This window comes from Vombatus ursinus, unplaced genomic scaffold (assembly GCF_900497805.2).
Source record: "Vombatus ursinus unplaced genomic scaffold, bare-nosed wombat genome assembly UNPS02010548.1, whole genome shotgun sequence".
Lineage (NCBI taxonomy): Eukaryota > Metazoa > Chordata > Mammalia > Diprotodontia > Vombatidae > Vombatus > Vombatus ursinus.
This window is the reverse complement of record NW_020950326.1, coordinates 11,830,293-11,844,309: the sequence shown is the minus strand read 5'-3', so window position 1 is coordinate 11,844,309 and position 14,017 is coordinate 11,830,293. Positions and strand designations below refer to the sequence as shown.

Sequence of the window (14,017 nt, the reverse complement as noted above, 5' to 3'; positions counted from 1 at the left end):
AAGAAGAAGAAGAAGAAGAAGAAGAAGAAGAAGAAGAAGAAGAAGAAAGTGACAAAAGGAAAACTCCAGGTGGGATTGAATATGCCTGACCTTTTTGCTTGAAATCTGTTTCCTGACATGCCCTCTTCTCTAACATGTTCTTACCAGTTTTATTATGTTAAAATGAACAATAAAACTAGCTTTAAGGGTGAGGGAAGGAACACATTAGTTGAGAGAGAGGGGAGTGTGGATGTGGCGGCAAAATGCATGGGTTGATTGAAAATATCTGAATTTCATTTCTTTTTGAACCCCAGCAAAAGGAGCTACCTCCTTCTCTGCTATAGGTTACCTGATTGCAAGATGTAGAAGACAACAACAATCGTGAGCTACCATACCCTAGGATTCATCCTGTCTGTGCTACAGTTAAAGTTTATAGAGGAAAGGGCCTATGTATGTATAACAACATCAATTCAGTAAAGATTATAGTGCTATAAAGAAAAAAGTTTTCAGATAATGGTAATGACTATAATGAGTATTAAGCTTCTACCTGAACACAGGGCTGTTGACATGGTATACGAATTAAACATAAGACAAAGAATGTCTCTGCTGTTGGACTTTAGTCTGCCAAATCTGAAAGCGACACAGATGTTCAAAGGGTTTCTCACAAAATACATTGAACCTTTTTCTATTTTTGGATGTGTGTATACATGGAAAAGGAATTGGATTTCAAGTCATAAGACCTTGGATTAAATCTTAGTTCTGTCACTTACTCCCTCTTATGAACTTGGGTGAGTCCCTTAACCTCTTTGGGCCTTATCTCCAAAATGAAGGCACTGAGAAGACCTCTAAGATTGTTATCCTACTTCAAAATCTCTACCTCTTCTTGCAGTAAAAATTTACGAAAAATGGAAATGTATTGAAAAATAATAGAAAGCAGACAAGTAAGTAAATGTGGTGGGAAGAGGAAAAGGAAATACCCCATGGGTGCATAAAATGATAAATATCATGTTGGATCAGAGCCATGGTCCCTCTAGCTGAACAGTCTATCTCTGGAATAATTTGTGGGAGGGCACAGTTACCCTACATGATGATCACTTACTCATTCATTTGTTCATGCATTCATTCTTCCATTCAACAAGCATAGTGGTTACTCTGTATATAGAAATATGCTAGCTACTGGGGAAGATATGTTTTAATATGACTCAATCCTTGCTGTTATGGAATAGCACAGGGATAAGCTTTTATATGCTTAACAGACGTCTTTGGTAGAGAGAATGTATGTATGACACACTTTGAAGTTTAATCTGCATTCTTCACATTTTTTCTACATCATTCTTAAGTCTAGGCAATGAAGAATACAGTAAGTCAAGTTCTGATTCGGCAATTTTTGAAATCTGAATGCTCATATTAAAAATTTAACAATCACCTTTCATGAGCCAGTACAAACTATGTCCAGCACACCCCTCAGATAAACATCAACCTTAAACATTAGATGTGTACCCTAAATACTTCCTTCCCTCTCAATTTTGATGTTTTATGCTTGATACTTTATTATATGCTTTCTAATTCATCTAAAACCTTCCTGACTTTAATTACATTTCCCTTCCAAGTGCAGTGGGAAAGATTTAAGATAGAAAAGAGAAAAGCTAACCTGAACAGGAACATGGAGGTGAGAGAGAGGACAGGAATCCAAGCCAAATTTCTGACTCTAACTCTAGCTCAAATTTCCTTTGTCTCTTTTATAACTATACCTTCCTAAAGAGGTCAAATAAAGGAGAAGAAGCATGCTAAAAGGGAGAGGATGCTGGATGTACAATTGGAAGACCTAAGTTTGAATATTGGCTGTGCTACTTACTACATATCTGATTTTAAGCAAGTCTCTTAACATATCTGAATCTCAGTTTCCTCATCTATAAATGGAGATATTGGAACCAAATAAGTTAAGACCCTTCCAGTTCTAAATCTATGAACTATGAACCATGAAGCTAGAACAATACACTTTCCATATTTGCTCTTCTTTTATCTTTCTGAGGCTGCCAAACATGCCTGGCAATTAGAACAAATTGGGGCAGTGCCATCTGCAATATGTTGACATCTGTCCATTAGGGAAGAAACTGGACTGAAATCATACATGTTACTTCCCCAGAAACTGCTAGAGTATCATCAGGCAATAATGACTTTCTGTTGCTACTGACTTGTACTGGATATAAACTGATGATCTGGCTGATAGGCTCCTGATTGAGATTTTGCTATAAATTTGTCTTTCTACACTGCCCTCTTCCTCTCAGCCCCAACAATTTTTTTCACTTAATTAAGGACATCATATCAAGACACTGGTGTGCTTGTCTCCTTCTCTGAAGCTCCAGAACTAGACATTTCTGTCCCTTAAAATATTGCCTTCATTTTTTCCAATTTAATTCAACAAACATTTATTAAATAACTGTTATAATACTGCAAGGTACTGGGATGGTACCAGAGATGCAGACATAAATAGAACATTCATCTTGCTCTTAAGTTGCTTAGAGACTAATGAGGAGAAAAGAAAATGAGGGATAATGTGAACAGAGAACAGAGAAGGAAACGAAAAGAATAGTTCCATTTGGTCAGAACTTGGATTATATAAAAAAGGAATATTATGAAGTAAAGCTTTAAAAATAAAAGTAAATTAAAGAATAAAAGTAAATTTAAGGAAGATGGTGAATGGTTTTGAAAGCCAGGACCAGGAGTTTACACTTTATTTGTCAGGAAATGGGGACTCATTGAAACTTTCAAAGTAGAAGAATGGTATAATCAGATTTGTGTGTGAGGACATGAAAACACACTCCTTTCATCCTTTCAAAATAGTGCTCAAAAGTTATTCCATTCATGAATTTTCCCACATTAATCAAAACCAACACTTGGTCATTCTAATTACTCCATAAGATGCCTTTCCCATTGTACCTCTGCCTCCATTCCACTACATGCTAGATGTGGCTTAACCAGTGAAACTATGTACATGTGTTTATTTGGTTTTTTGTTTGTTTTAAGACAAATATATGCATGTAAATGAGTATTTGCATCTTTAAAGTAGTCACTTTGAGAGACTGGACTCCTATTCCATCAAAGCTAAGACTGCTCAAACCATCCTTGGACCTTCTTCTGTGTTAACTTTAGAACAAGTTTTTTTTCACCACCCAGAAAAGCTAGTCCTATTATTTTATCATCATATTTTATTTTAAAGCAAAAACATTATTTCCTAACTTGGCCACCCACTTCATATACCAGATGTGGCTATGGATAAATATTGGTTCTTTATAAAAATCAAATTCAACCTGAAAGGATGAGGTTTTCCCTAATCTAGATGTCCAAGAGAATATAATATAGTCTCTGAAAAGCATTTCAAATATGGACTTATAAAACTGTTATGATCAAGTGCATCTTCATTGCAATGGATGTCCACTCCCTAAATGAGGATATCAAATAGATAATAGACTCATTAGCATGTACAAGCTCCGGTCAGTACTGTAGAAATTAGTCTCATTGCTTTATAACCAATGCTCACATAATGCTGAATAAGAAGAACTAATTATATACTTATTATTGAGCTAGATCTGCTGTGTGTTCCTATGTATACTTCCATGCCTTGTCTGTGTCTCCTATGTTTAACTGTCCATAAAGTAAGGGACTTCAATAATTTGCAGGACATGGTAAAACAAAAGCTAGATTTGTAATCAGAAGATCAAGAATCCTTAGAGGTCATCTGGTTCAGCCTATTAGAATCCAGGTAAAACTTAAGAGGGACAACTAGGTGGTACAATGGATAGTGATAGGCTTGAAGTCAGGACGATTCATCTTCTTAAGTTCAAATCTGGCCTCAGAAACTTACTAGCTAAGTGACTGCAGGGCAATTCACTTGATTCTGTTTGATTCAGTTTCATCATCTGTAAGATGAGCAGGAGAAAGAAATGGCAAACGACTCCAGTATCTTTGCCAATAAAACCCTGCATAAGGTCATAAAGAGTTGGACATAACTGAAAACAATTGAACAACAACGACAAAGACTTAAGAGTTATTCTCCAATTTCACAAATATATTGTCCTGACAATTCTTGGGAAAAACAAAAACAAAAACAGGAAGCTATTCCTTCTAATTGCAGCATAAATATTCCTGACCAGTCCAGGATGAAATGATCTCTCCTTCCTCTGGACCCCTATATAATCAATCATATTCAATGTGTCCAAAACAGAACTCATTGTATTTTCCCTACTCCAAATTTCCCTAATTTTGTGGAAAGAATCTCCACACTTCCAATCCATCCAATTTGCAACCATGGAGTCATCTTTTAATTTCCTCTCCCTAACCTTCCATATTCAACCATGTCCTAATTTTTTTATCCACATTTCTTTTATTCATCCACTTTTCTTTCCACAAAATACATCCCTTAATTTAGGCCATCATCACCTCTCATTTAGATATTCTAATAACCTTCTGTCTTCATGCTTTCAGTCTTTCCCTTGTCTAATTCATCTTCCATAAATTTATCAAATTGGTGTTCATAAAATGTTCCAAAGGAATACAGGACCTGGAGTCAGGAAGACCTGAGTTCAAATCAGGCCTCAGATACTTCCTGTGTGACATTGGACAAGTGACTTAACTTGTGCCTGCCTTAGTTTCCTCAACTGAAAAAAACAGTAGCACCAACACCCCTGAGATTGTTGTGAGGATCAAAGGAGATAATAATTGTAAGGCACTTAGCACAGTGCCTGGCACATAGTAGGCGTGTGGTAAATGCTTATTCCTCTCCCCTTCCCTATATCATTCAACTATTAAAATAGCTTTCTATTGCCTCTACAGTAAAATACAAAATCTCCAGCTGATCTCTTGAAAGCCTTTTACAATCAGGCTTCTACCTATCTTCCCAGCTTTATTTCCCTTTATATCCTCTCCATTCCAACTAAACAGGCCACCTTGCTGTTTTCCAAATACATTTCATTTACCACCTCTGATCTTTGCACAAATGGCCAGCTATGTCTGGAATGCATTCCATTCTCTCCTATGCCTGGAAGAATTCCTATCATCCACCCATAGACAGTCGGATGCCACCTCCTATACAAATTCTTTCCTGAGCTCCCTATTTGTTAGTATTTTCTCATTCTTGAAATGACTCTGTATAAACTTAACAATGATTGATAATCCCACCAGGAGAATGTCAACTCTTGAAAGGGAGAGACTGCTTCACTTTTGTCCTTGCATCCTCAGAACCCAGAGACGAGCCTTGCACAAAGTAGCTGCTGAAAAAGTATTTGTTGAATTGAATTGAATTTTTCAATGTACTGGGTGGGGCCTTCTGAAATCTATCTCTCCAGTGGTTATCTGGCATAATATATATTAAATCTTTCTTTTTTACTGTTTTTTGGTGTGCTTAGGACTTGCCTTCCCAGGTAAAATTTCATCTCCTGGAGGACAAAGACCATTCATTCACTATACTGTTGTTAGTCACATCTGTTGCTGTTGTTGTTTGTCCTTCATTCTAGAAAAGAGGACCATGGCATCAGGAAGGTGATGCCATGACTGGCAAGTGAGTTGGAATTAAGTGAGGGAGGGCTGTGCAAAGTTACTATCCTCACTTTTTCCCCCAGAGCTATCCAGGTCCAGTGGTGAGATATAAATCAAGACAACTAGAGATGGCCTACTAGTCAGATCTAGAATATAACCCAGTGCTAGTAGCCACAATAAATATTTACTCACTTAATATTTTTTTAAAGTCCTTTCCTCTATCTATCCATTTCCTTCTACCCATTTTGCTTTGTTATGCTATCAATGGTAATAGCAGCTTTGTGTCTTCTACTTCATAACACTTCATATCTCTGAAGCTACTTGTTCTTTGGAAATATGTTTGCAGCTTTGGAATTCACATGGAAGTCTTCACTAATAGATAAGCCTCCTTGTGATCATCTTGTTGAAAGAAGTAAATATATCTTCCAGGACTCTATTGAGGATACTAGCCATAATGATAGCCTTTCTGTGTTGAAAGGTGACTTTGAGGTGAGAACACTGAATCCTGGAGGAGTCAAATGACTTGTTCATGGTTTCTGAAGTAGTTAATAGGAGAAATGAGGCGATAACCTGGGTTACTTGATTCCCAATTCAGTCTTCTTTCTACTATTTTTTTAAAAAATTATTTATTTATTTTTTGCTATCAACCCATTCTCTGTTTAAGTAGAGGAAAGAAAAAACTGGGAAAAGTTCCTCACTTGTTGCTCCTCATTCATGTCTAATGTAAATATATTATCAAGTGTATTTATTCATCTATATGACAATAAATTCAAGCATGTATTTGGGGTTTATATTATAATGCAAAAGCAAAATACAAGGCAAACTTTTTTTTTCATTTTCATCAGTCTTTTATAATAATCAGTAAAGAACCAAACTGCCTGAACACTATGTTTAGTGCATGAAGGAGTGATTCTAGTTGAGTAAAATGTTAATTTTCTTCCAATGTGCAGCTTCATCCATTATTCATTAGCACTTTTCTTTATAGATTTATCCTGGCTTCAGTCACCTCACTCACCAATTCTTCTGTTGAGTTGGGCTGGGCTGGGAGTGCCGAAGAGTTCTGATGAACTGGAAAAGGCTGTTGGAGGCAGCAGGGCTGATAATGGGTTATCACAGTTATCTAAAACCAGGAGAAGAGACATACATAGAAAAAGTCCATCAAAATGTTACTCTTAGAATAGACAAATGGAAATATTCTCAGACATTATTAATAACAACTCACATTTATTTTAACCATTAAGATTTGCAAAGCACTTTCTTAACAATAACTTTGTGAGGAAGAAAGTGTAGGTAATATTTTGTTCATTTTATACTTGAGGAAATCAAGTACAAGAGAGGTTAAATAGCTTGGTCTTATGGCTAGTAAGTGAGATGCAGGATTTGAACCTAGGTCTTTTGGCCCATATCCAGACCTATTTCCACTTAAATATTTCCCAGAGGAAGAATTAAAAAAAAAAAAAAACATCTTCCAGAATCTCTGCTTAAAAAGGGCAGGGGGAAGGTAATAATTATGCTAGATAGATATTTTAGTTGGCCCAACCTCAGCGATTCTGGGAGTAATTTTGAAGACAGGGAAAGAAATTGGGATAAGTAAATCACCCATAGTTATAAAAAGTTGCCTGAGAACAAAATCACTGTTGATCACTGAAACAAAATTCACTTTAATTCCATGGCAACACAGACATGGTTATCTGTGGAAATCATGGAGTAGGCTAAGTTTAAGATAACAAAATAAAAAAAAAGTAAGTAAATAACCAAATAGAATTGGATTATGTTTAAATGAGAGTCCAGTGCAGTTTTTGTTGAAGACATACTTAAACACATCTCTGTTTCAACCCTTTTCAAAAATCTTTCAAATATTATCTTTGTTCACTTTCTAGCCTTACTAAGAGAGTACTGGACCAAGCAGAGTCTCAGTTTGTGGGCTGGATTTCTTGCTAAGATGAGGTGACTATAATAAATAATCAATGGTCACTTTCCAGTCCAGGACTGGAGAGAGAGAGAGAGAGAGAGAGAGAGAGAGAGAGAGAGAGAGAGAGAAGGATAATTTTAATTAGACTTGAGGATAAATATAATGATCTTCTAAATCTAGTCTTACTTATTTTATGGCTGAAGTTGAATTTGGTTGAAAAAAAACTGAGACTCGGGGATTGGTCTGAATGTGAATTTATTATAGGACACTACTCCCTGATCCTACACTTTTTAAATTAATCAACAAGGATAATTTCAGCCCTAATGTATGTGGCAGGCATGTACTAGATACTGAGACTACAAATACAAAAGTGAGATAGTGCTTACCCTAAAGAAGCTTGCATTCTATATTGTCACATTATTCTTTCCTTTTGAATACTTTTCTTATTACTTGCCCCATTCTCCTAAAATTAGTGGGCAGCAAATAACAAAATACATAAAATCCTGTTCAATGGAGATCCTAGAATTCTGGTTATTTCCACTTTTATTATAGATTGAATTTTTCATTGTGTTTTGGACAGTGACTTTTTTATGACTGAGAGAATACATTGCAAAACTTGCTTTTTTATGAAGTTAGTGACCAGTATATTGCAAAGGCAAACATCCAGAGTTGGAAGACAGAAATCTTCAAATTTAATCCTTGATTTCACACTAATTATGTGCCATTGAACAAGTCACTTCCCCTCTCTGGCCCTCCATTTCCCTATGTCTATTTTACATGCTGACTATTAAGAGTCTATGATTCTGTACAGCAGGGAGGGAGATCTGAGCCATTTCAATCTATTTCAACACCACCTTCAAACCTGCATTAAACAGTAAAAATTAAATTCATTTTATTTTATGAAAAAAGTGGACAGTTTTAACAAGACAAAATATGATTATAGTGCTTTTTCCTTATCTGGTAACTCTTGAAAGGAAGCATTTGGACAATTTGAAGGAAAATTAATGAGAAACATAAGCATTAAATGCTTGTTAGTTGAAATGTGTTAAAAATCAGCTTGGCGAAGTGTATTTTGGGTTTTACAAAACACAAAAGTTTGAAAAATATTATGAGGCATTCTACAAACATAAAACACAGGCAGGTCCTTGATAATGAGGCAGAATCTACAAATGAATGCTGACCAGGCCATAAGAAGAGGGGTCATGGAGAAGTAAATAGCAACAAATGTTGCCTTTTTTTTTTCTTTTTGCCCCAGGCTACCCTTCTGATGTGTTGAAGATGGGATCATCATTACTAATGATAAAAAGAGATTTGAAACTGAGCTCCTATACCCTCCAACATGCTTTTTCAAAGGTTTTAAATGTATTATTCATAAATGGAGGGATGGTACCAAGATAAGGCAGTAAAGTAAGTAAACTTTTTGATAGGCATCCTCTTTTCCTGCTCATTCTCCAAGGCACTAGTGCCACATTCCGTGATGGTCTCCATAGTTCAATATCCTTAATGATACCAGGCTGTTGTCCAGCCTTTCTGATCACAATCTTTCTAACTCTCATTTCCCTTCCTATTCAATGTTTAATTCTCTTGGGGCTTGTCTTTAAGATGTATCTTTTAAGATGACAACTACCCAATAGATGATGATAACAATAAAATAATGATTACTACTACTTGTTATTATTATTAATAGTGTTTTCTGTGAGAAGGCTAGGAGATCTCCCCAGATCTCTCATGCCAGTGTTTGGGCTGTGCTAGCCCAAGAAAAATGTATGTATTTTAACCAGACCATTCGGTTAGAGAAAGTACCCCCATCTTGTTTTACTAAACCCAAACTCTAACAATAAAATACGAATTTTGAAGCTGCAGAAGAAAAAAAAGGAGCACAATCATGGCTAGTCAGTGAGAAAAGATATTTGGAGGCAGATGGCTGTTTTGGTGCCTTTCATATTGCAAACAGCCAAGTGGCTATTAGCTCACTTCTGTGTGAGATAGAATGCACAACTTATCAGCATCTAGATAATGGAAATGGAGAATATATCTATGTATCTACTCATTATAAAAAGTAATAGAAAACATCTCCTATTAATTAAAATGAAGGGGTAAAATTCCATTGAGCATTAATATAGATGAATGCCCCAGGAAGCCCATTATTGGGAAAATGTCATCAGCCTGCAAAATCCTACCAGCCTTTGTTCTACATCACATCACCCTACTCTGTCGCTCTGGTTAGAGAGGGAAGCTGAGGACTCCAAAAAGCTCCAATTAAGGAGAGAACGCAGCTCAGAACTTCTCCTTTCCCACCTGGCTGCATTACTTTGGGATTTCTCCGACTTTTCCACCATGCCTTTTTTTGCATATTGTTTACTCCCAGTTTATTATAAGCTGCTTGAGGGCATGGATTTTCTTTTTTGTATTTATATCCCAGAGTTTAGCACAGTACCTGGCATATAGTAGACACTTAACAAATGTTTATTGACTGATTAACATCTGTCAGGGTGTATATATGTGTTATTGATCAATGGGTTATCTATTTTTCTACTTTGTCCTTTTAACTTTAAACAGAATATTATAATAGAAATAGCAGAGATCTAGAAGCCAGAATACCTGAACTCTGCCACTGATTTTCTGTATGACTTTGGACAAATTACTTGGTCTCTATGATCCTCAGTTCCTTTCCCTTTAAAATAGGGATATCAATGTCTCCCCTACCTTCATCATAAGGTTACTTGAAGCATAAAATGAGGAAAAAAATTGTAAGTGCTTCAAAAACTATAAATCAATTTTAAGAAAAGAAACAGATAAAGGTTTTGAAATGATCTTTGCTTGAGTTTTCTAAGGGAAACAGGATTAGTAAGCTTATTTCTTTTAAATCATTTCTCCCTCATTAAGACAACCACAAAAACTTGTCATTATTCATAATTTGTCTTCTTCTGAGATTTATAAGCATGCCTCCACTGCAGTCTTACTTTCATACTTCATAGTTGTGTGGAGGTGACTCCAGTTTTTCAAATACAAGGCTAGCAGAGCCCAAAACGCTGGCATGAACTACCAAACTGTAAGGCTCCAGGTACAGAACATCACAGACCTTGTGTCTACTGTCTGAGAACCACTCTAAGATGAGATGGGCTCATCGCCAGAAAACTGACCACGCAGATTTTTTTTTCCTCTAGGGGCTAGAGGAAAGGTGAAATTTTGTAGAAGATCATTTACTAATATAGAGCGATTTGTGACGGTGAAACTATGTATCTTTTGAAGAACTGAAGTATCACAATGGAGATGGAGAGATTGAGGAGAGAAGGGAAAGAGAAAGGTGGGACAAGAGGATTTGAAGTTTTGACCACAACTAAATAATGCTTAACATGTATGAGAAAGATCTATATAACAATAAATACATGACTGGAAAGGGGAAAACACACAAAAACAAACACAATCTGTTCTATTTGCTGTGGAAACTAAAAATTCAATGAATCCAACTATTTCATTTTTAGATCTTCTCAAATTAGTACCAGTCTGCTGATACTGGATCTTTATAGTTCAAAACAACCAGTCAGTTCTGTCAAAAATTCAGTGAGAAAAGTAATTGGGTTGGGGTTTTCTTGTATGTGTTTGCAGGGAGGGTGGAAAGTGGATTTTGATACTCTAGAGATTTTTTTTAATGAAATTTAGTATAACTCCAGGAGTGTCACTTCAAAGCCAGACAAGGGTGAAGGAGATAACAGTCAGGGAAAACTTCTGACTGAAATGAAATATAGAGGAGGGGAGAAGAGGGTTCTTTCAGCAAATGACCTCAAGCTTTCCAGGGAATTATGAGATGAGACCTTCAGCTGAAAGGGTTGGGGCATAGGTGCCCCAGGAGTTTTGAGGAGGGACAAAAATGTTTTGAATAGACCTTATGGTTAATAGGATAGTGAATGGAAAAGGGTTGTCCTGCTTCAAAGAGGGTCCAATTTGAGATTCCATGACTTTGCAGTAGGACCACACAAAGTAGTTTTGTAAATTTCTCCATCTCCATTTAGCAACATTTGAATAGGAATGAAAAATTAAATAGTAGGAGTAAATTCAAGGTTGGATCTGGGCAAGGCATAATTGGTAGCAGATAAAGGACGCAGTTAATTCCATGTAGAGTAAAACTAGTTCAACTTTGGGGTTGATATAGAGAAGGAAGAAGAGTGTAGATAGTGTTTGGGGTGATGTCCTGGGAAAGAACTGAGATGTAGAAGTATTTGAGTTCATGGTGAGGTTGAAGAATAGTAAGAGATCATAAGGAAGTGGAATAGATTGAATGATTAAAAACTGCATGAACATGGAAGTAGAACACTTGTGGGTTATGACAAAATCAAGGGTGTGAGCATCTCTGTCTCCAATTGAGGTTGAGTTTGGAATAGGTCTTAAGAATTTGAGGACCCAGGCATTTAAGTCGCCTAAGTGGGAATTAATATGAATATTGCATGTATATTGAAATTTCATAGTAAGAGGGGAAAATTAGGGTGGAGAAAAAGAGAGGTGGTAACCCTCTGAATATATAGAAAGGGATAGATGGGAGAGATATAGTGGTATGAAACAGGTTACAATTTATAGTGTTAGAAGATTGTCTGGGGCACTGAGACATTAGATGACTTGTTTCTAGTATCACTGGCTAGACTTGAACTCAGCTCCACCTAATTCCAAGGCCTACTCTCTATTATACAGTGCTGATTATAATTAAGTAGGGATTATCTCAGAAAGCAAATACTCTTTTCTTTGGCATATCATTTTCCCAAATGCCATTAGCTTCCTCTGATCTGAGGAAAGCTCTCTGTCATGAGAGTGACAAACAAATCTCAGCTTAGACCCTGAAATCCACAATGCCACAGATTTCCTATGGATTGAAGTTTCTACTGTCTGGAGATAATTTAGTAGATGATTCAGCTGCTACCCAGGAAAAGTTTGCTGGAGATGACTTGTAGGAAAAACACAGGCCCTAGAATCAGGAGAACTGAGTGCTAATTTAGACTCTGCCAATAACTTGTCTTGTAATTTCAATCAATTTACCTATCAAGGATGTGCTGGTGCCATCTTGAACTGATCAAAAGAGCTAATTGCTACATTTTCAGTATGAGCATTTATACCTTGGAAATCAGCAAATATGATAAATCAGGGCTTGATTTTTGTTTTGTTTTGTTGATTTCTATACTTAAGAATGTGACAGAGTAAATGTTATTAATGCAGATAAAACCTAAAACTCTATCATTTGTAAATTTCCCTCCCAGAGACCTGGTTGTTAAATATTCACCAGCACGTCACTGCTTTTACTTCCCAAAAGATGAAAACATATGAAGGCTAGTTCAAAGCTATAGTAATATAATTTTTTTTTGCACAAAAGTACTCCTAATGGTGGCACTACATATCTTTTTTGAAAATTCAAGATGGCCTCATTAATAGAAATCATCTCTGCATGTGGAAATGAGAATTAAAAAAACAAACAAACTGATTTTTGACATCTATCCCTAAAATAATTATCTCTTCCTGGATCATCTGCTTTCAGAGCCTATTCCTACTTCTGAAATTTCTAAGCTGTCTAGTTATAGGATGGGATAGCTACAGTGGATCTCAAAAATCACAGAATCATAAGATTTAGAAATGAAATAGACCCTACAGTTCATCAAGTTCAATACCTTCATTTTACAGATGAGGAAATTGAGGCCCAGATTTGAACTTAGATTTTCCTAACTTGCAAGGCTAGTGTTCCCTCTACTACTTGTTTTAAATAACAATCATCTGGTCCAATTCCATTATTTTATAGAGGAGGAAACTCAGGCAGGCTTAGGGACGCCCTTAAATTCACACAGTAGGGAAGTGACAGTTTTTGAAGTAAAAAGCCCAGGGCCCTTAAACTCCTGATTTGTGTCTACCAGACACAAGTGGTCTGTTGCTTCTGTCCTTCTGTAACAATCTGTAGCCACGTCGTTTTGTGAGAAGTCCCAAGATCTCTTAACTTTCTTTTATTTTTTGGCAAGGTTTTGTGATTTCATCAATTTAGGAATTCTCAAAGTAGAAATTCCCTCAATAATGCAGTTAGGCAACTCTTCTAAAGCATATAGTTTTAGAGAATTGCCTTGAGCACTAAGAATTTGTTTCTGGAATATACATTTTTAGTAAAAGAACTATTTCTTCAGAGGGGAAAAAAGGAATACTTTTTTAAAAATATCCAGAGAAGAATAGTATCTAAATGTGGAAAGAATTTAAATCCCTCCTGTCCTGCAACCATCACTACCAATTCCCAAGAAAACTAACAAAAAAAAAATCCAAACACTTTCTTTGCCAGAATTACTTATTAATATTTCTATTGATCAAGAGTCAATCATTTTTATTTGATATATTCAATCTGATGGAAGAGGAGGAATCTTTTTGTTCAATATTCACTTTAAGGTAAAGATTAAAGAGCTTCTTTCATGTTAATTAAAAGATGAAAATGTAAAAAAAAAAGGAAAAAGAAAAAAGAAAAGATTTTTGAGTAAATCATATTCTGCACAAAAGTCCTGGAAGTTAGCATTGACTTTTTAAGATGTTTTTTACTTCAGATAATAAGTTTGTTGTCAACAACATATATTTCTA

General features: G+C 35.9%; 1 protein-coding gene across 1 annotated transcript in view; it reads right to left on the bottom strand.

The window, feature by feature from the left end:
• The window catches only part of CNTNAP5 (contactin associated protein like 5), an 880,169-nt gene that overhangs the window by 664,837 nt on the left and 201,315 nt on the right, over positions 1–14,017 (bottom strand). The window contains exon 2 of the mRNA XM_027854715.1: positions 6,530–6,634. Within this exon, the coding sequence (XP_027710516.1) occupies positions 6,530–6,634 (105 nt within the window). The remainder of the gene's footprint in view (positions 1–6,529; positions 6,635–14,017) is intronic.